Source organism: Dendrobates tinctorius, unplaced genomic scaffold (assembly GCF_039654945.1).
Source record: "Dendrobates tinctorius isolate UK_male_01 unplaced genomic scaffold, ASM3965494v1 ptg000058l, whole genome shotgun sequence".
In the NCBI taxonomy this organism is placed as follows: Eukaryota; Metazoa; Chordata; class Amphibia; order Anura; family Dendrobatidae; genus Dendrobates; species Dendrobates tinctorius.
Window position 1 is genome coordinate 10045659 of NW_027361726.1, and position 22684 is coordinate 10068342.

At 42.2% G+C, this 22684-nt stretch overlaps 1 protein-coding gene across 1 annotated transcript in view; it reads left to right on the forward strand.

Annotated features, from left to right (window-relative positions):
- EXOC3L4 (exocyst complex component 3 like 4) overlaps nucleotides 1-22276 on the forward strand; it is a 79945-nt gene extending 57669 nt beyond the window's left edge. The window contains exons 8-12 of the mRNA XM_073578026.1: nucleotides 2859-2973; nucleotides 5208-5330; nucleotides 11565-11717; nucleotides 12411-12532; nucleotides 19615-22276. Coding sequence (XP_073434127.1) covers nucleotides 2859-2973; nucleotides 5208-5330; nucleotides 11565-11717; nucleotides 12411-12532; nucleotides 19615-19798 — 697 coding nt within the window. The 3' untranslated portion in view covers nucleotides 19799-22276. The remainder of the gene's footprint in view (nucleotides 1-2858; nucleotides 2974-5207; nucleotides 5331-11564; nucleotides 11718-12410; nucleotides 12533-19614) is intronic.
- The last annotated feature ends 408 nt before the right edge of the window (nucleotides 22277-22684 follow it).

The window sequence follows — 22684 nt, forward strand, 5'->3', positions numbered from 1 at the left end:
ATTTTTTCTCTATACATATATAATTTTTTTTGCCTAAAATGTAACGTAAATGTGTCATGTGTAACATTAGGCCTTTAGAGATAAATTAATCTTCAACATGCTTAACTGTTCATATTGACGGCAATTTTGACCAGGGCTGCCCAAGCTTTTACATTACACAGTATGCACAATTTTTTTTACTGGAACATCAGGGATCAGTTTTTAATTTTCCTCATGCATTTTTTTGTACCCCTAGCCCATTAGGGACCATACCATTTGTGTCAGTTCCAAAAAATGCACAATCTAATCCCTGATGGTACGTTAGAAAAAACAAACTATCATGGGAGAATTCTGAACACATATATGAGTATATCCATTGCCACGAAACATGGCATATAATACATGAATGACTGCTCTATGGGCCAAATACTGAGTAGCACCCGGGGTGCAGAACATCAGGAGCTCTGGGTGACAGGAGGACGTTCCAGAATCTCTCAGTTTATTACCATCTAGATATGTCTGCAGAATATAAAACCGCCTCGCAGCTTGTCTCTCACTTTTCCCGAGTGATATTTGCATTTCCTCGTATTCTCTGGGTTCCTGGCAGCACCCTGGGCCTCTTGTAATTATTTAACTCACTTTGATAAAAACAATAGTAAGTGTCTTAAATCATGAGTCACGGGGAGGATCGGCTCTGTAATAAACCTTCACTGCCAGAATAAACCTCAGCTCCCTAGAAGAGATGGTAATAAGTAAAATGGGAAAACACGCCAAGCCGGAATTCCCGGCATCTGGAAATCGGCTTTTCTGAGTCTGAAAGCCGGAACCGAGCACTGAATGTTACTGCTACTTGTGGTATATTAAAAATATATACGATTTGTGTAATTTCCCCATTGTGCTACACTGGCTTATGTCTGAAAGACCACCAGGCAGCTCCCATGTACGGCATTCATGTTTGGTCTATGAGCTGATAAGTCTAGACCTAGGCATATATCAGACAGGACACCAGAAGGGTCAGTGCTGCTGAGGGTCCACAGCAAAGTAATACATATAAAATCAGGATTCATATTTGGGGGTCCCACACCCCCATTATCAGCTTCTGTAGAAGACAAGTGAAAAATTGGCATAAGAAAAAATAAAGAGTAAAGATTGTGGCCCCACTGATGATGATTTCTCTACTCCTCCCACCCACCCAACTGCGCTGACAATTTGTTCACTAAGGGGAACACTGTAAAAGCTCCTCCCACAGACTAATAGAAGCACCTCCCATAGACTAATAGAAGCACCTCCCGTAAAATAATAGATGCTCCTCCCATAGAATATAAGGTCATCCCATAGAATAATAGAAGTTCCCCCATAAAATAGAAGCTCCTCCCATAGACTAATAGAAGCTCCTCCTGTAGAATAATATAAGCTCATCCCATAAAAATAATGGAAGCTCCTCCCATAGAATAATAGAAGCTCCACCCATAGACTAATAGAAGCTCCTCCCATAGAATAATAGGAGCTCCTGCCATAGAATAATAGAAGCACCTCCCATAGACTAATAGAAGAACCTCCCGTAGAATAATATATGCTCCTCCCATAGAATATAAGCTCATCCCATAGAATAATAGAAGCTCCCCCATAAAATAGAAGCTCCTCCCATAGAATAATAGAAGCTCCTCCTGTAGAATAATAGAAGCTCCTCCCATAAAAATAATAGAATCACCTCCCATAAAATAATAGACACTCCTCCCATAAAATAACAGAAGCTCTTCCCATAGAATAATAAATAGAAGCTCCTCTTATTAAAAATTAAAAGAAGCTCTTCCCATAAAATAATAGAAGCTCCACCCATAAAATAAATAGAAGCTCCTCCTATGGAAAAATGTAAGATCCTCCCATAGAATAATAAACAGAAGCTCCTCCTCCTCCACATCACTGGAATCAGGGTCTCAGCCTCAGATGGGCGATAAAAAGTATGGTGACAGATTCCCTTTATGAAATCATGGTGGAGGGTGGACTTCGATGTTGACTTTCCCCCTTCATTGCCTCGTGCAGAAAGGGGCCACAAAATCAGAAAATCTTGGGCCTAGGTATAGTGGGGCAGAACTAGTAATTACAATGGACCCCTGTGATTTAGTAAGACCCCTGATAGGTGGGATCCCTGGAACTCGTTTTACATTGGGATCCCGAAGTTTCGAAATTCATCGTTGCCGAGAACCCAACAGCGATTATAGTAATCTTTTACTTTGCTTCCATTGATGACTGATATTAATACTTCGGGGCTTGTGGCTTCCCACAGGAAAGTGATGACTATTTCCTGCCCCCATTGCTAACCAGACTTGTTATATATTCCTCTCCTCTGCACATACTGTATGTATGTTGTTCATCCAGCATCATGCTCCATGGGTAGCCCCATCTCCCCTAGCAGCCCCGTACCCTCATGATGGGTGTCTGGTGAGCAGATACCTAATTTTTCCGGCCCTCCACTGTCACCCCCTTTCACGGACCCACACGTGTGGTTTGCAGCTCATGTCTATTGCTGATAGATTTGCTTATCCGCCTTCCTCAGTCTCCTTTACATTATTTTCCACCACAATACGGGTTTTCCTGTCAAGTGACAAATTCATCGCACCCAGATACATTGGAGCAGCTGTTATCGGTTATTACATTATTTCCTTTTTATGCCAGGTGGTTACATTTTTCGTTGCAGCAAGTTTTACTTTTTTTTTTTTTTTTCGTATTTTCAGACTTCTGTTTTGTGTCCTATCTACATGTCCATTCGTTTTCCATCACTGTACAGGGGCACGATTCCCTTTTTCTAGATCTTATTTACAATTTTTGTTTTATTTTGTCTAATTTACGCTGGTTTTACCAAATATTTTCTCACCCAGACACAACACAACGCAGTCTGATGCAGAGCAATGCACATGTGCAGAAATCAACCTGACCAATGCCATCAAAAGTCTGAAGCAGCATTGTATCCAGCTTTTTAAGAAGGACACAAAGGTGAGGACAAAATACCAAAGTGAATGATCAAACTTCAATGTCATTGTCCAACATTTCTGTACAGTCATTACTAGATTTTTCCTGATACAGAGCTCAAAATTCACTGCTTAGAGCCAGAATGATTATAAAATGATGTCTATCTGCTGCCATCACTAGAGGAAGCTTATGAGCTTTTTGCAAACTAATACATAGAACTCAGTAAAGCTGTATACAGTTAGCTCCTCAGCTTCCCCTAGTGGTGAATGAAAGTTGTCCATATTTTATGTTTAAGCCTAGAAGTTGGGTGTATTAGTTCAGAAGGACCACAGCTAGAGGAGAGGAAGGCACATTCAAGGAATTTAGTCAGAGTCACCACAGAAAAGAAGAATGATAATGGAGGTATGTAGTCAAGAATAGCTGAGAATGACTACTAGAAGTCACGTGAGCCAAAGTGGCCACGAGATAAACTATTAGGACTGGAAAATGGAATAAGCTAATGTTAGGACCACAAACCTGGACTAACAGGAGTGGAGGAGGCAAGAGTCAGGGAAAGGATGTCCAAGGTAGGAAAGTTTAGATGCTATATGAAGGACATCTTAAAAGGGAATGTGTTGTCAATGATCTATTGTTGAAAAATATTTGTTACATTTATTTATTTTTTACATTTCAGCAATTTTTTTTCATATCATGATCTCTATTAAAAAACAAAATTACTAATTCTGCAATTTTCACACTGGCCACTAGGGATATTTTGAGATAATACTTCTGTTCTTTAAGAAAGATATTACAACAGTTTCCTTATCAGCAGAGGCAGGATTACAATGACTGATAGTGATTACACCTCTATATATAGAAGATAACACAGGATCCACCTTTCACAATAGGTGATGTCACAGCTCACATCTTCCTCCTGTACAATGACTTATAACACCTTTATATACAGTAGATAACATAGGATCCAAGATTCACAATAAGTAATGTCACAGCTCACCTCCCCCTCCTGTACAATGACTGATAACACCTCTATATAGAGCAAATAACACAGGATCCACCATTCACAATAGGTGAGGTCACAGCTCACCTCCTCCTGTACAATGACTGATAACACCTCTATATACAGTAGATAAAACAAGATTCACTATTCACAATAGGTGATGTCACAGCTCACCTCCTCCTATATAATGACTAATAACACCTCTATATACAGTAGATAACACAGGATCCACCATTCACAACAGGTGATGTCACAGCTCACTTCCTCCTCCTGTACAACGACTGATAACACCTGTATATATAGTTGTCAACACAGCCCCCCTCCTCCTCCTCCCTTCACAATGACCTTTGCAAACTTTCATTAGTTCTTAAGTACAAGATAACGGATCTGAATCTGTTCATTGCAGCTATTGTACAAGTAAGTTCCCGGAAACATCAGGAAGTTAGAGTTGAAGAAAGCCCCAGCACCATGGGAACTGCAAAATTTACTATTTTTATTTTTAATAAAGATTGTGAAAAGAAAAAAAATACAAAACATAAAACCTGATTTGAACAATAAGTCATTTTCTGATGACACATTCCTGTTAACCAAAGCATAGCAAATGTTAAGATGAACTGGACCCAGCGACACTAAGCCATGGTACTGGTTCTGGTCCATGATCGCATGGCTGTGTGTGCTGGATGCAATAGCGCAAGAAAGAAGAAGGAACTCTAGGTTGCCATCTTAGTAGCCTATAGCTTTCCAGAGACAGAGGAAATTGTGATGCGTCACCCATGACTGTTTCAAAAGATGGTGGTCCATGGACCAGGCGATGTGTCACCCATGACTTTATGAAGAGATGGTGGTCCATGGACCAGGTGATGTGTCACCCTTGACTGTGTAAAGAGATGGTGGTCCATGGACCAGGCGATGTGACCCCCATGACTGTTTGAAGAGATGGTGGTCCATGGACCAGGCGATGTGTCACCCATGACTGTGTGAAGAGATGGTGGTCCATGGACCAGGTGATGTGTCACCCATGACTGTCTCAGGAGATGGTGGTCCATGGACAGGTGATGAGTCACACATGACTGTCTGAAGAGATGGTGGTCCATGGACCAGGCAAAGCTCAGGGTTTCTGTTGGCCTTTGTCAGGAGCCACATTACCAGATCACTGTCCCTTAGGGCTGCATCTATGGCCAAATTGGTCACGTGTATCTGCCAATCCCAACACTTTCCAACACAAATCCTCTTCCCTTTCATGTGTCTTTGTCTTCCACAGCCACAATTTCATAAGATAATCACCAAAAACTGGCTGATAAAGAACACAGCGTTCAACGCCATCATGAAGTCTACAGGAATCCTGTGCCGCTGCCTGAAATATTTACTTCCGCCGCACAATAAGGTACTTTGAGCTTCTATCCCTGTGGATCAGCTGCCACCCTACAGGATTTCTCATAACCTATAAGTTACAGGAAATCCTGTACAGGTAGAGAGTTACGTAATGTTATGACCTAATCAGGACATCCTGTGTGGGGGTCCTTGATCCGGACACCACGGATTAAGGGAAAAGAGTGCCATATGGTTGACACTAGAGACCACCTTCAATGCTTCTGACTTTCTCAATGACAAATATGCAGGTAACAAAAAGTCTTAAAACTTTTTAAAAACTTTTCATAGTGCAGAAGGTCCAATTATTTTACAGTTTGCAAATCTGGCCGTCTATTGTAGGGGCTTTTATATTTAGAAAGCTGGACCATTAGAGGACTGCATCTGGCACTTCTATGGGGAACCTGCGAATGGCACTGATACAGAAGGCATTGTGTCAGGGTACATTGTTGATGTGGATGCACTCTTGGTGTATCCTATATGTATGGCACTGTTATAGGGTAATTATCATAGGCAGCACTCCTATAGGGACTGCTGTTAGGGCCCTGTATCTATGTATCTAGCACTATTATGGGGACATTGCAGCTGGCCATGTCTTAGTAACCAGTGGCATTGCATGGGCTGGTGGCACAGAGAAGGTGGCCCTGGATTTAAAAGATAGCTGTGGCATTGCTGATGCCCCAGATGTTCATGGGTGCGCCACTTTGAAATGTATCAGTGTCAGCACGATGTTAATATGGTGGAGTCTTGTGGTGGAGCGGGGGCTATGGGCCCCGTCATTCTCTGCTTGCTGCAGGTACTAGGTCTGTGTTATGTCAGGGCTCATAAATCCCACACCTGGTAGCAGCATATTATTATCCCATCACTGCTGTGATACAGTAATGCCCCCTCCCCCGTCAGCGCCATGGATGTGGAAATGAGGCAGAGAGTACTTGGCGGGGGACGGTTTTGCAGGTGCGCTGCCATCATTTCCTCTCCCTTAGACACAGTTCCCTGGGGTGTGAGGTGCAGAGGATGCAGCTGTGGCGGAATAACCCACACAAAAACCTACCTAGTATCTTAATAAATGTTCATTTATGGCTCCCACGAGGCTCCTCTTTCAGCTTCTGATTGTTTTTATTGCTTTTTCAAAAATTTTTTTTTAGTCTCATGTTTAAAGGATAAAAACTTACTGTAATTTAAGGATTGAAAAATTCTGTAAAATCCAATAAATCTGGGATCAGGGGGATCTAATTGGTGCAAAATTATCAGATCATTTCGTATGAAAGAAAAGACTAAAACCCCTTTAAATTCCCTTTCTTTTAAGGTATTATCTCATATGTCCAAGTGGAGCATACACATGTCACAGAGGGGGGTCCTATGCTTGTATTAAAAGAGCCTCTGTTAAAGTGTCTCTCCCAAAATAACACGTTATCCTCTCCATAAAATAAAGGATAACTTGGGAACTGACTGATGGGACCCTCTGGGATCGGGAGATTGCAGCTCAACAACCCTAAAAATGAGACCCTGCATCCCCACCCTTAGTTGTGGAGGATGCTCTTCATTCATTGCCTTTGGGGCTTCCAAAAAAAAATGCTAAACCTGACTTTTTCCAGCAGCCCCATTAACAATGAATGGCGCACTACATTTACCAGCTGTCACATACCCACTGGTTTGACAATAACTATTAGATCATTAGTAATAGACCATTGGGACCCCCCAATGATTGTCAAAATGGGGTCCCAAATTCCCTTATGATAATTGAGTAAAGCATTCAATTCTTTCCGGCAGTCCCTTAGCAACAGAGCAATAGCGTAAATACTCGACCACTACATCATGGACACCAGAGTATGGGAACCCTTTGTTCTGGTGATCAGTGGGGTCCCCCCTGGTGGAGGGGGTACTTGTAGGCGAGTACTATGGTGGGAGCCTTCGTCAGTCTAGGACTTGTGCCTCTTCACTTCTTACCATTGTTTTGTTGGTTTTTACACTTTGTAACATTGAGGTTTCTGAAATTTGTGAAATTCCTTTCTGGAGCTTCCTTTTTAAAGGTTTTTGTGCTTTTATTCTTAGAACTCGTGTTGCTTTTACTTTTGCAACTAAACGTCTAGAATGAGTCATGAGATGGAAAGGTTGAGCATGAAATGGTTCGTGGTGGTCTGTGGTTTCTCTCTGAATGTTCGACTTAGGCCTGTTTCACACTTCCGTTTTTGTGCCCGCCAAACGGATCCGTTTCCGTTTTTTTGACGGAAACGGATGCCAACGGATCCGTTTTTAAAAAAACGGATCCGTTTTTTTGACGGATCCGCGGTAACCGTAATGGAAGTCTATGGGACAAAAAAAACGGATCCTGCAAAAAATGGCGGATCCGTTTTTTTACGGAAAACAACGGATTTTGACGGATTTGAAAAAACGGAAGTGTGAAACAGGCCTAAGGAGTTTAGTTTCTTTTGAACATCAGAAGCGGCGGTCATATAAGTTGTAGTCTCAATAAATGTAATTAATCCGTATAATAAATATCTTATTCCAGAAGAGGCCTGATATTATAACAATTAAGTGGCCAAATATCTATTATCTACCTTTCTATCATCTATCTTCTATTATCCATCTATTACCTATCATCTATTACCTATTATCTATCATTTATCTATCATCTGTCATCTATTCTATCATCTATTATCTATCCATCTATCATCTATTATGTATTATCTATCTATCTATCTATTTTCCATTTTCTATCATCTATTACCTATTGTATTATCTATATATCATCTATTATCTATCTATCATCTATTACCTATCATCTATCCATCATCTATATATCATCTATCTATTATTTATTTATTATTATAGTGCCATTTATTCCATTGCGCTTTATATTTATCATCTATCCTCTATCATCTATTATGTATTATCTATCTATTATCTATTCTTTTATTTATATATCATCTATTATCTATCATCTATTATCTATTACCTATTTCTATCTATTATCTATATATCATCTATCCATCATCTATATATCATCTATTATTATTTATTATTATAGTTCCATTTATTCCATTGCGCTTTACATGTGAATAGGGGTATACATGAAAAAAAAAAAAAGTACAATAATCATGAACAATACAAGTCATGACTGGTACAGGGGGAGAGAGGACCCTGCCTGTGAGGGCTCACAATCTACAAGGGATGGGTGAGGATACAGTAGGTGAGGGTATTGCTGGTCGTTTAGTGGTTTGGTGGTTACTGCATCTATCAATTTTGGACTTACTCAGTGGTCCTCCACAGCCACCCACACAGACGGACATACACTTGACCTCATCTTCACCCGCCTCTGTTCCCTATCTAATCTCACATCCTTTCCCTTCCCCATACCTGACTACCATCTATTCACCTTCTCATCCTTGTCCTCCTCATCTGCCCCCCATGTCCAGCCACTAGCACATCCTCGCAGAAACCTCACACACCTAGACATTCACAGACTCTCAGACTCTCTTCTACCTCTGTCCTCCATATCTTCACTCCACGACATGTACAACGCCACCGCTTTCTATAATGCCACCCTCACATCAGCCATAGACTCAGTTGCCCCTCTCATGCATGGCAAAGTGCGACAAATCAATAGGCAACTCTGGCACAAAAATCTCACCAAAAAACTTCGACAAGCATCCAGGGTCGCAGGGTGGCGTTGGAAGAAAACACGCCTGCCAGACGACTTCACTGCTTTCAATCAAGCTACACTTGCCTTCAAATTAGCCCTCATCTCTGCTTAAGAGACCTATTTCACAAACCTTGTATTTTCATTATCCTACAACCCAAAACAACTGTTCAGCATATTCAACTCTCTCCTCTGCCCACCACTGCCACCTCCAACTCCCTTCATCTCTGCCGAGGACTTTGCCACCTACTTCAAAAATAAGATCGACCAAACAAGGCAAACCTTTACTGTTCCACCACCCCAACCACTCCATATACCAGACCTCTGCCCCTCCCTAATAACCTCCCTCTCCAACATCACTGAAGGAGAGCTTACTCACCTCCTTTCCAAATCACACCTCACCACCGGTGCACTTGAGCACATCCCTTCCCACCTGCTCCCCAACCTCACTGACACGCTCATTCCAGCCCTAACCCATCTCTTCAACCTTTTGCTATCTTCTGGTACCTTCCCCTCTGTCTTCAAACATGCCACCATCACACCCATCCTCAAAAAACTAACCTTGACCCAACTGCTATTGTTCTGTCCTCACTGAATAAGGCAGACTTTTATTTGCAGCTGTACAGTTGAGCTAAACCGCTATACTGGGGTCCAATAAGGAGACTGTAGGTTTAATCTGTGCTTTATTGAACGTGATGGCATATTGATGAGCGGTGAAACTACAATAAAACATATATACACTCAGTCAGTACGGGGTACATTGGAATACATGTATACATTATAAATCAACATCTGCACTACTAGCTGAGCAGGGGAAAACTAACTAGGCAGGCTAATATGGGACAGAAATTAGATACAGGAAGCATGATTACATACCAGCGATGTGCTCACAAGGGGAGAAGAGAAATGAGATGCTTCCAGGATGCAGGCTGAGGGAAAATGGTGGACTGGAGGGAAAATGGGGGCTGAACTAACCATAATCCTTTGCAAAAGGCTACCAGGATGCATTGCAACCTTGCCAGAATGCATTGCAAATGGAGGTAAATAGAAAGTGAAAGTAAAATAACACAATAACACTGCGGTTATAGTCACTTGAGGGAGCTAGAAACAATGAAAACGATAGATTCTATGGAAAAAACTGAAAATTCTGCATATTCACTAGTAATCACTGTAAATATTATCAGACAGACAATCAAAGATTATGAATTAAATGTCGGAGACAGAACACTCCCAATCTGGCATCAACGGATGTCACTATTTTCATCCACTGAAGACAACAATAGGACCAGTTCAGTTACTGGTATTAAGAATGTCTTAAGTTTATTCCCTTTGGCCATCCTAAGTTAAACTTTGCGGACGCTGCCATGCTTACTCGGGAATGTTGCAGTCACTTGTCCAAGTGGCCACTGGTTCTGGTGGACTTGACAGTCTTTTACAAGGACAAGGTCACCAATCCTCAGATTAGGCCTAGTAGATTGCGACTTTGCAGGGTAGACAAATATAATTTGCGCCACCTGTCCCAGAATGTGTTTGCAAGACTTTGTACCTGTCTCCAATGGCACTTGTAGAGGTCCTTAGCATCAAATCCTCCTGGAGGGGCACTGGATAGTCCTGTTTTCTGGGTGAGGAGAGTAGCTGGAGTCAATGTATGAAGTGTAGACACCTGAGGGCGGATTTCAGCACCTGAGTCCTCTCTCACTAGTTCAAAGGTGTCTGGAAAACGTTCCGCATTGTACAATAGTTTTGGTTCTGAAAGCCATGTTGTGCTTCCTAGTCGACATGCGTCAACTGCTCTAGTTGCGTGATCTGCAGGAGTTTTGTCTGTGGGAATGTAATGCCACTGTTTTGGATGAACTGATCTCCTAATTTGTAGCACTCAGTTGAATCGTATAGTTTCATTGTGGATGTATCAAAGGACAACTTTGCTGTCTGAGTAGAACTTGGCCTGTGTCAGGTCGATATCCATCTCGGATGCGATGAACTCAGCTAACACGACGGCTAAGACTGCAGCACAAAGCTGTAACCTGGGTATAGTGTGCTCTGGCTGTGGAGCAAGTTTGGCCTTCCCCATAACGAATCCAGTGTGGCTCTGACATTTGGAGTCCACAGTTTTGAGATAGGCAACAGCGGCAATTGCTTTGACAGAAGCATCTGCAAATACGTACAGTCTTTGGCTTTGTATTTCTGTAGACGGCACAAGGGTGTATGGCCTTGGCACATTCAGGTTGGAGAGGACTGCTAAAGAGTTCTTGTTTACTGTAAACGATATCTATAACTTTGTATGTAACCCCTTCTCATGTACAGCACCATGGAATTAATGGTGGTATATAAATAATAATAATCATCTATCTATCATCTATTATCTATCATATATCTATTATCTATCCACTAATCTTCATTCTTTTTATTTATCCATCCATTTGTGTCCATCCTTCCTTCCTTCTATCCAGTTATCCATCTTTATTCACCTATTTCTATCTACAGTATTTCCAAATAACTATAGATATTAAAATGATCTATCATCTATCTACAGTATTATCTGTCATCTATTATCTATCATCTATCTATTATCTATCTCAGCATTAATTCCAGTATTTTTTGTCTTCACAGGACTTTGCACATGAGATTCACCAATATCTAGTGACAGAATACATTTCTCAGACAATGAAGAGGAAACTGAGCCTGAATCACTCAGAAAGGAAAAAAGCCGCTCAGAAAATGAGTGAAGAGGCCGATCTAATAAATAAGGCGGCAGACGACATGGTGTGTGTCAGGGTTCCCATATTGTAGTTAGGTGTCGGCAAAAAAACTTATGACAGGGATACAGGTGTGAGGTATGGGCATGTGCAAGTGTGTGCAGAAATGCTACATTTAAGGTGTAAAGTAGCAAAAAGCATTCCAGCAAATTCATGTTACCGATACTTGTGGTCCCCCCGGGCCAGTGATCACAAAGACATGGAGGTCACACGGCACCACAGTCCTTGAGTGCCAAGCAGAAGTGCTGGGAAGTGCTACCTTGTACCTTGACTTCATCACATGATGAATTTCAGAGCTGCAGATTGGATTAGAGGGATCATGTGATGCACCCGGTAACTCCTCAGAGCCAGGAAGTGCTTCCTCCTCTATCTTATGTAGGCCCCTATAGGCGTCTCTATAGAGAATGTAATTGTATCCAGGGGGATAACAATGTAATTACGGTAATATATCTGCTAGATTTACTTTGAAAACGTGGACAAAACCTTCAAGGCGACAAAGTACACTGTACTCAACCACAAGTCTGCATAATGCCACTATCCTAGGTGCTCATCCTATTGATGTATACCCCAAGGTCCCATGCCATAGTTTTAGAGGACACTTGTGTCATTTGTAATACAGGTGTGGCAGCGGTGTCAATGCTGCTCTTGCGCCTCCTATGGCTACTCCCCTGTATCACCTTTGTCCTTTTTTTATTTAAAGGGCTCTGATCTGGACAATTTACTTCCAGCAATTCCCTGTATTTCTGAATTAATTGGTGCCAAGAAAAAAGATGATATCAAAGCCAAAGTGGACCTATTGTTTCGCCTTTATCCAGATGTCAGGTACAGTACACGTAATGCATTCTGCAGGCCATGTTCTTGCCAATCTTTATCCTTTACTTGCTTCCATGTTAGGAGTAGTTTTAGTGTTGTAGGATTCACATTCATATTGCAAGAAATATTTCTTAGGGCTTACTTATTTGTAGACTGCAGAACACTACATCTCATAGGAAAAAATACCTGCACCATGAAAACGGCAAGCTTTTCTAGTTTGATTCCGTTTTCCCTGTGACACCCGAGAGCGGTTTCCATGAATGCATTTAATGGTCACATGTGGCATTCACAATGTGAAGCCCATAAGAAGATGGTTAAATTGAAATGATAGAATATACCATCGTCATTAAAACAGAGTTTGGTTGCATTTCCATTGATGAGATTAATGGTGAGATGTGACTTTTACAAGGTAACGCTTTTAAGATGGTTTCATTGTTATACGTTATAGAAATGGAGGAAAATACATCCCTATAAAAACTGCAAGTCAGACTTTTGTTCCATTTTCAATGTGGTACCACCATGGGGCTTCCTTTGATGCAATAAAAAGTACCTGTCAAGTCTCCCATGCCCTCCAACCCAACAGAATTTGTATATGTATTCGCTGCCTAACAAGCCCTTTATGCCCTTAGTCATCTAAACATATGTTTAAAAAAGTATGGGGCGTTAGTTTCCCCAGACTATTCGTCCTGCTCAGCACCTTATCTCACTCCTGCGGGCGTAATAACATGATTTGCAAGAGCCAGTATCATTGCCAGCTCTCGGAAAATCTCAATATGTGCAGCTTTATTAAGCCACGTCACTGCTCTTCTGAAGTTGGGTGTACGCTTCCTAGCTTCGCAGGCATGCAGTGCATAACTTGAAATCCAGGAGACGGCTCAAGTACACTAAGGAGCCGAAGATCAACAGGAACAAGAGGAGTTAACTGTAAGCACGGCTGAAGAAAGCCATGCACATGTTTGAGATCTGCAGAGGGCTGGTGATGATGCAGTTCTTGTAAATCAAGATATCATGCCCACAAGGGCATGATAATATGCAGATGGAGGTGACTAGTCTGAGGAAACTAACGTCCCATTGACTAGTCAAAAGGTTCATTTGCATATGAAAAACTGAGTTTTTAAATACTTTTTTAAAGTGTGTTTAGGTGACTAAGGGTCGTGACAAAGTCACTGGAAAAGTGCTGAAGGGGAGATATGTTTAGCTTAAGTGGTTTGAAACCCAGAAGTTTGCTACGGCACACTATGTGTTGAGAGGGGTTAATCAGCAATTTTAAGGGCTGTTTTTTGTGGACAACCATAGAGCGGGTGTGAGGTTGTCCACCTTATCTCCACTTCAGGGTGTGGTCTAGGGTTTAAATACTCCGCCTTCTGAGGCACTCAATGTTCAGTGTGTTTGGAGAGGCTAACTCCAGAGAGGTGTTCTTGTTTGTGCTAACCTGAACCATGTGTTTTGCTAATCCTGAGTAGGCAGATGCCTGCTACCACAAGGACTGTACTTTGCTTTGTGTTACCACTTTGTTTTTGTTTTTCCTGCTTTTTCCCAAAGGGCCTTGTTTATTTATAATGCACCATGGTTTATGTCTCATATATAATAAATCAGAAAGACAGTGTTCCCTCGTCTACCTCTGTATTCAGCTGAATGAGCCGATCTACCACAGGGTATAAAGGGCTTGTTAGACAAGTAATTTAGCAATTGATATACAAATGCTGGTGGGTTGGAGTGGAGCACCTGTCAGGTTCCCTTTAATAGTGCAGATTGATGTTTACAATGAAATAGGGAAAATACCACCACTTTGATACTATCAAGTCTGATTTCAGTTTTAATGTGGCACCGCAAAGGGTTTCCATTGATGCATTTAACAGTGATATGTGGCAGGCACAATGTGACACTTGTAATAACATGGTTGCATTGTTTTATTATTATTTATTTATAAAGCACCATTGATTCCATGGTGCTGTACATTGAGAAGGGGTTATATACAAATTACAGATATCACTTACAGTAAACAAACTAACAATGACAGACTGATACAGAGGGGAGATGACCCTGCACTTGCGGGCTTACATTCTACAGGATGGTGTGGAAGGAGACAGTAGGTTGGGGGGTTGCAGCATCTCCAGTGTTGGTGAGGAGGTAGCTCTGGTAGTGGTAAGGAGGCAGTGGGGTCATTGCAGGCTGTAAGCTTTCCTGAAGACATGGGTTTTCAGGTTTCGTCTGAAGGATCCAAATGTGGTTGATAGTCGGACGTGTTGGGGCAAAGAATTCCGGAGAATGGGGGATATTCACGAGAAGTCTTGGAGGAGGTTGGGTGAGGAGCGAATAAGTGTGGAGGAGAGAAGACGGTCTTGGGAGGAGCAGAGATTACGTGAGAGAAGATATCGGGAGATTAGTTCAGAGATATATGAAGGAGACAGGTTATAGATGGCCTTGTAGGTTAGTATTAGTAATTTGAACTGGATACACTGAGGGAATGGGAGCCAGTGAAGAGATTTTCAGAGTGGAGAAGCGAAGGAGTAGCGAGGAGAGAGATGAATTAGTCAGGCAGCAGAGTTAAGGATGGACTGGAGAGGTGCCAGGGTGTTAGCAGGGAAGCCACAGAAAAGGATATTGCAGTAGTCAAGGTGGGAGATGATGAGGGAATGCATAAGCATTTTAGTAGATTGAGGGTTGAGGAAAGGACGGATTCTGGAAATATTTTTGAGCTGGAGGCGACAGGAGGTGGAAAGAAGTTCGATGAAGGACAGGGTAGAGTCAAGGGTTACTCTGAGGCAGCGGACTTCCAGTACGGAGGGAAAGCGTGATGTCGTTAATTGTGATAGATAGGTCAGGTAAGGAAGATTTGAGAGATGGGGGAAAGTTGATGAGTTCTGATTTGGTCACATTGAGTTTGAGGAAGCGAGAGAAGAAGAAGGAGGATATGGCTGATAGACACTCTGGGATTCTGGACAGCAGAGAGGTGACGTCTGGGCAAAAGAGGTAGATCTGAGTGTCATCAGCATAAAGGAGATACTGGAATCTATGGGACTTGAGTTGCCCCAGGCCGTGTATAGATTGAAAAGAGTAGGGGTCCTAGAACAGAGACTTGGGGACTCCAACAGAGAGAGGGTGGGATGAGGAAGTAGTGTGGGAGTGGGAGACGCTGAATGTGCGGTTGGAAAGGTAGGAGGAAATCCAGGACAGGGCGAGGTCTTTGATGCCAAAGGAGGAGAGGATCTGTAGTAGGAGGCAGTGGTCAACTGTGTCGAAAGCAGAGGACAGGTCTAGAAGGAGGAGTATAGAGTATTGTACGTTAGCTTTGGCTGCAAGTACGTCATTAGTAATTTTAGTCAGGGCTGTCTCAGTGGAGTGATGGGGGCAGAAACAAGATTGTAGATTGTCAAAGAGCAAGTTAGATGAGAGGTGGAAGGAAGGTTCAGTATGGTCGTGCTGCTCCAGGAGTTTGGAAGCGAATGGGAGCAGCGATATTGGGCGATAGCTGGACATAGCGGTTGGGTCAAGGGTTGGCTTTTTATGGATAGGCGTGATTGTGACATGTTTGAAAGCAGAAAGGAAGGTACCAGAAGTTAGTAATAGGTTGAAGAGGTGGGTTAGGGATGGGATAAGTGGTGGTGAGGTTGGGGAGGTGGTGGGATTGGGTCGAGTGCACAGGGGGTGAGGTGTGATTTGGAGACGAGACAATTAAGCTCCTCTTCAGTGATGTTGGAGAGGGAAGTTATGGGGTTTGGGCATTGGACTGGTATACAAAGGGGTTGTGGTGGTTGAACAATGAAGACTTGCCTTGTTTGATCAATCTTATTTTTGAAGTGTGTGACAAAGTCCTCAGCAGAGATGAGAGAGGTTGGAAGGGGCAGTGGTGGGCGGAGGAGGGGTTAAAGGTTTTGAATAACTGTTTGGGGTTGTAGGATAGTGAAGATATGAGGGTTGTGAAGTAGGCCTGTTTAGCAGAGGTGAGGGCAGATTAGAAAGCGAGTGTTGCCTGTTTGAATGCAGTGAAATCGTCTTGCGAATTTGTTTTCTTTCAACGCCGCTCTGCATCCCTGGACAATTGCCAGAACATTTTAGTGGTCTTATTGTGCCAGGGTTGTCTGTTGATATGTCGCACTCTGTCATGAAGGAGAGGGGCGACTGTGTCAATAGCTGATGAGAGAGTGGCATTGTAGAAAGCAGTGGCACTGTCTGTGTCGTGGAGTGAGGATATGGATGCCAGTGGTAGAATAGTCAGAGAGCACGTGGGTGTCTAGGTGTGAGAGGTTTCTGTGGGGGTGCACATGTTGCTGGACAGGGGTGACAGGTTAGGATGACAGAGATGAGAAAGTGAGTAGATGGTGGTCGGATAGAGAGGGGAGGTGGTGAAGTTAGATAGAGAGCAGAGATGGGTGAAGACCAGGTCTAATGTATGTCCGTCTGTGTGGGTGGCTGAGGAGGACCACTGAGCAAGTCTAAAAGATAAAGTAAGGGACAGGAGTTTGGAGGCTGTTGACTGAAGGGTATCAGTAGGGATGTTGAAGTCACCCATGATGATAGTGGGGATGTCAGTGGAAAGAAAGTGAAGAAGCCAGGTAGAGAATTGATCAATAAAGGCAGTGGCTGAGCCCGGAGGTCAGTATATGACGACCACTGGGAGGTTGGAGGGAGAGTAGATGCAGAGTGGACTTCAAAAGAGGGGAGGATAAGGGAGGGAAGAGGTGGGATTGGGTTAAAGGTGCAGTTAGATGAAAGGAGAAGACCCACTCCTCCACTGTGTCTGTTGCTGGGGCGAGGTGTGTGGGTGAAATGGAGGCCGCGTAACACAGAGCAGCAGGGGAGGCGGTGTCAGAGGGTGTCAGCCATGTTTCTGTGAGGCCAGGGAAGGCAAGATTGTGAAAGAGAAAGAGGTCATGAATCACATGAAGATTATTGCAGATGGAGCAGGCATTCTAAAGTGCTCCAGAGAGAGGGAGAAGGGGGGTGGGCGTCAAGGGCACAGGTTTTTCGATGGAGAGATTGCGGTAGTTGATATTAGATAGGGAGCGGTAGGAGGGGGAATTAATAGGAAGTATTAGCTGTGGGGGTCTAGGATTGGGAGATATGTTGACAGCAGTGAGGAAAAGCAGAGGGAGGGAGAGCAGGTGGGAGAAAGAGAGTGGTCGGCTTGTTTTATGTTTTATTAGGAGACATCTGAGGTTGAGGAGCAGGTCAGCAGAGGAGGTCAGGTGAGTAGGTAAGAGGGAAGGGGAGATGATTATTTGGTTAGAGGGTGATGGGGTTTGGGGATAGCAAAGGAGAGTGAGGATTAATGGAGCAAACACTGTAAGGGCATATATAAACATGGTGAAGGAGTAAGATGGGTTAAAAGAAAAGCTAAGTCCAAGAAATGAGAAGTTCTGACTCATCAAACATAGCCAAAAGAGACAGATACATAGTGTGGGGTCACTCCTGTCTCCTGCCGTGACTAACTGCTGTTGAAATAACTGCAGCTTCTGTATACTTAGCTGCAGTTATACTTTGCGGCAGGAAGCGTGCATGCACCCTACACACGTGCACCCCTTAGAATGCTACCAAATTTATAAGACTGAGTAGAGGATCAGGTGAAAGGGATTGTGGGAGCTGGTTTGGGATAAATTAGCAGTTGGCTAGCACACCATCGGTGGATAGATTATCAAAGACCCGGGGCCTAGCTACATCTATATGGTAGGGTGATAGGCAGCAGATGAGACAGCAAGCAGAGGTTTAGAGTTGAACTATTAAAATATATTGCAGGGTGATAGGCAAAAAATGTGCAAAAATGACACTAGTATCAAAACTGAAGCCAGAGATTGGTGTTGGTTTCCATATGGCACCACATCTATGAATACATTTGATAGTGACGTGGAAATCCAAGTCTGACAGTCATGAGTTGATGGTTCCATTAAAATAAAAAATACCATTATGAAAACAGCAAATCAGAGTTTAGTTTAGTTATGGCTTTTATCTGTTACTGTAATGAGGTCTCCATGTATGCAATTGATGGTGACATGTGACATTTACAATATGATACTTCTAATGGGATGGTTTCATTGATATGTGACTACAAATTAGGGTAACATATCAGAAGCATGAAATATTCAGATATAAGTTTGGTTGCAATGTGATGCTCATAACAGAATGGTTACATTGACATGGGGGAAATACTAGCACTATGAAAACTGCAAGTCACAGTTTGGTTGTGGCTTCCATGTGGTACCGTAATGGGGTTTCAAATCATTCAATAAATTGTCCCATATCATCATCACAATGTGACACTTTAATGGGATGGTTACAAATGTGACAAATTAATGAGGAAGATATCACCACTAGGATAAATGCATGCCAGAGTTTGGTTTTGGTTTCCATGTGGCATTACTATGTGGTTTCAATAAATATATTTGAAAGTTGCAATCACAATTTCAGGCTTCTAATGGAATGGGTGAAAATAAAACAAGTATGAAAACTGCAAGTCTGAGTTTGGCTGATGTGCCCATGTGGTACTGCAATGGGGTTTTCATTCACTGAATCAGTGGTAAAATTCAACAATCACATTGTGATGTTCATAATGTGATGGTTACATTTAATTGGGGGAATATACCGTCACTATGAAAATTGCAAGTCAGAGTTTGGTTCCAATGTGCAACCACAATGGGTTTTTCCTTGGTTTTATAATGGACTTGAAAATGCAAGATAAATGAATTCACATAATGGCTAACGGAAATAAGAGTTTTCAGAAATGGTAATGAAAAATACATACAAGAGAACAAACAAAAAAGGAAATGGCAGGAAATGTACAATATATTCTGTGTATCTAAAGATGAGCAATGCACATGTATTATACTCAGTCCCTGTATTTGGGGAATCCTTCCCCTGTAGAGCCAACAGCAGATTTAACGCTCCATCATCTTCATCATCATCGTCATCATCATCGGAGAAGATGGCCCAATGAAAATTAAGTCCATAAAAAATTCTTAAACTTTTATTGAGTGCTGCTTTGTGTATGATCACCGTTGGTAAATTTCCTCCTCTGTCCTTTGCACCAAATATTAATGCAGAAAACATGGCACCCATTCCAATATTTGAATTATTTTCTGCCTTTTTTCTTGCAGTAAGGATCACATTTTATGCCTTTTACATCTTCACGGAGTTAGGAATAGTTCTAGTCTCCTTGGACATTTCCAGAAATTGCAGGAGGAGCAGCAACAGAACTTATCATTACAAGACAATCAGCACCCAAGAATATTCTCAGGAATCGAATGCTCACCACAAATGGCTTGTTTTGTTTGCTTCTGAGATGATGGCAGCGTCCAAAACTGCCCAAATGTACCCTAAAGATGACCATGAATGTGGACCGTGCCCCAGCGAGTATGGACTGGATATTAATTCACTTTTTAATAGCAGAGCCACAAAACAGAGCTTGAAATCTACTGTGAAAGACAACAGAGGGATTATACCGTGTTTCTTAATTTGTGTATAAGAATCCTCTATAGTCGAACTGTTAAACATTTCTACTAAGTCACCAGTACAGCTCCTGTATGAACAACCATGCTACTTTCCCAGACCCTTACAAATCCCATACAGAAGTATCAAAAATGGGTATAATTAAGGTTCCGAATTCCAAAAAAGCTAGGTGAAAGCCCAGTGTCCATCCTACAGGGGCAATCTGTGGAGGGCATCAGGGTTCAGACCACTTCCCTACCTTCATCGCTTGCTCATTACTCCTTTCTTACTTGATAGGTTGCTAACCCCAAACCATTTAGCTTCTCCATTTAGTTCAGCATAATTGTTCATTAGACCCCAAGATCCAATCCCATTTGGAAATTCTGTTTAGCCATACAATAAATCCTGAAACTGTGCCCTTTCTTTAATGCCACTGCCTACCCTGCCTTAAGCCTACCTCAGACCTGCCAGCCAAAAACCGATGAAAGGTTAAAGGACTAGTTTAACCATCTATCTTCAGGAGCACACCACTCCTTTCCTCCTGGCTTCCTACTTGTTGGGTGTCGTGCACTCTTGAATAATTGACAGTTCGGATTAGCGGCATTGTGCTGCTGACCTGAAACTGTGTGGGCTACCAAAGGCAGCTTTGCCTTGGCAGCATTGGTGGAGCGAAGCGTCACTGCGATTGGGGTAGCTTTACAGCAGCTACATAGTCAAGAGCTTCTACTTGGCAGGAAAACCTGCCTCCGCTAATAGACTACAGGGAAATTTAAAAAAAAAATCTCTCCATGAGAATAGAGAGAATTTTTTAATTAAAAGGTAAATTGCAAAGTTGCTTGTTTTTAAAATTAGTTTGTAATTTTACCTATTTATGGTAATGAGGAAACACCTTTAAGAAGAAGGTTTAATACCATGGTAAACGAGATGGACCTTTTTTTTAATTCATTTTATAAATTTACAAAACCCAAGGAAAAAACAAGAAAACAAAGGAAGTAAATCAGAAAATGGTAACAGTGCATGTAAATAATACTTAGTTAATGCTATGTTGATCAAAAAAGCTACCCCCCACAACAAGTTGTACCCATCAGCATAGTCTGGGTGAATACACCTATTCATGTTGGGACCGTCCTCATGGATACACCTTGTCGTGGCGGGACCGTCTTGATCGGTACACCTTGTCATGGTGGGATCGTCCCAATGGGTACATTTTGTCATGGTAGGACCATCCCGATAGGTACAGTTTGTCGCAGTGGGATCGTCTGGATGGATACACCTTGTCGTGGTGGGATTGTCTGGATGGGTACACCTTGTCTTTCTGGGACAGTCCCTATGGGTACACCTTGCCGTGTTGAGATCATCCCAATGGGTAAACCTTGCTGTGGTGGGATCGTCTCAATGGGTACACTTTGTCGTGGTGGGACCATCCCAACAGATACACCTTGTCGTAGTGGGATTGTCTGGATGAGTACACCTTTTCATCGTGGGACTTTCCCAATGGGTACACCTTGTCATAGTGGGATTGTCTGGATGAGTAAACCTTGTCATGGTGGGACTGTCCCAATGGGTACACCTTGTCGTGGTGAGACCGTGCCGATGTGTACACCTTTTCGTGGTGAGACCGTGCTGATGTATACACCTTGTCGTGGTGAGACTGAGCCGATGTGTACCCCTTGTCGTGGTGAAACCATGCTGATGGGTATAACATGTCGTGGTGGGACCATCTCGATGGACACCCCTTGTTGTGATGGAACTGACCCCATGCATGCACATTTTCATGGTGCGATGGTTTTTATGGTTTTTTGATCAAAATAGCATTATCTAAGTACCCTATGATATTTTTATGTACTGTTACCTTTTAAAGATTTACTTTGCTGTACTGTCTATGCTCATTTTTTTTTCTTGGTTGTTGTCTATGAAATGGCCACAGTGTGAATGTGCTCTTACACTTTGCACATATACCAGCTTATAGCCCAGCTCAGTGTTTTGGTTTTTCATTGTATAAATTTAGCTGCATGATCTCACGATAGACATGAAACGACTGTGAAAATAAAGTATCCAATGCTGCTGCAATGTGAGCAAAGATGGGACCTGTAATTCACTGCCAAAATGTATGTGTTTATGTATTTGTTACTAGTGATGAGCAAGTACACTCGTTGCTCGGGTTTTTCCGAGCATGCTCTGGTGTCCTCCGAGTATTTAGGCGTGCTCGGAGATTTAGTTTTCGTTGTCTCAGCTGCATGATTTGTGGCTGCTGGACAGATTGAATACGTGTGTGGAATGCCTGTTTGTTAGGAAATCTCCACAGGTATTCAGCCTGTCATGCAGCTGAGACAACGAAAACTAAATCTCCGAGCACGCCAAAATACTTGGAGGACACCAGAGCATGCTCGGAAAAACCCGAGCAACGAGTGTACTTGCTCATCACTATTTGTTACCAATATGAGATACAGATATAGTAACATTCCTTCACAATGCTACACAAGGAATAATAATAATCTGTTTGTGAAATGATTAGATGTGAATGTAAATATTATAAGTAATTAAAAAAAACAGAGGCTCGTGTCTTGATATTTATCTCAGTCAATATTTATGCTTCACAAGGAGAAAAAGTTTTTTTTCCATTTTATTTATCTTTGTACAACAATTTTGTGAACAGTTTTAAATGGTCACCATCGTTTCATCAATCTTTGCATGAAAGTGAAAATAATTAACTTTGTAATATGTCTTATACAACTCTGC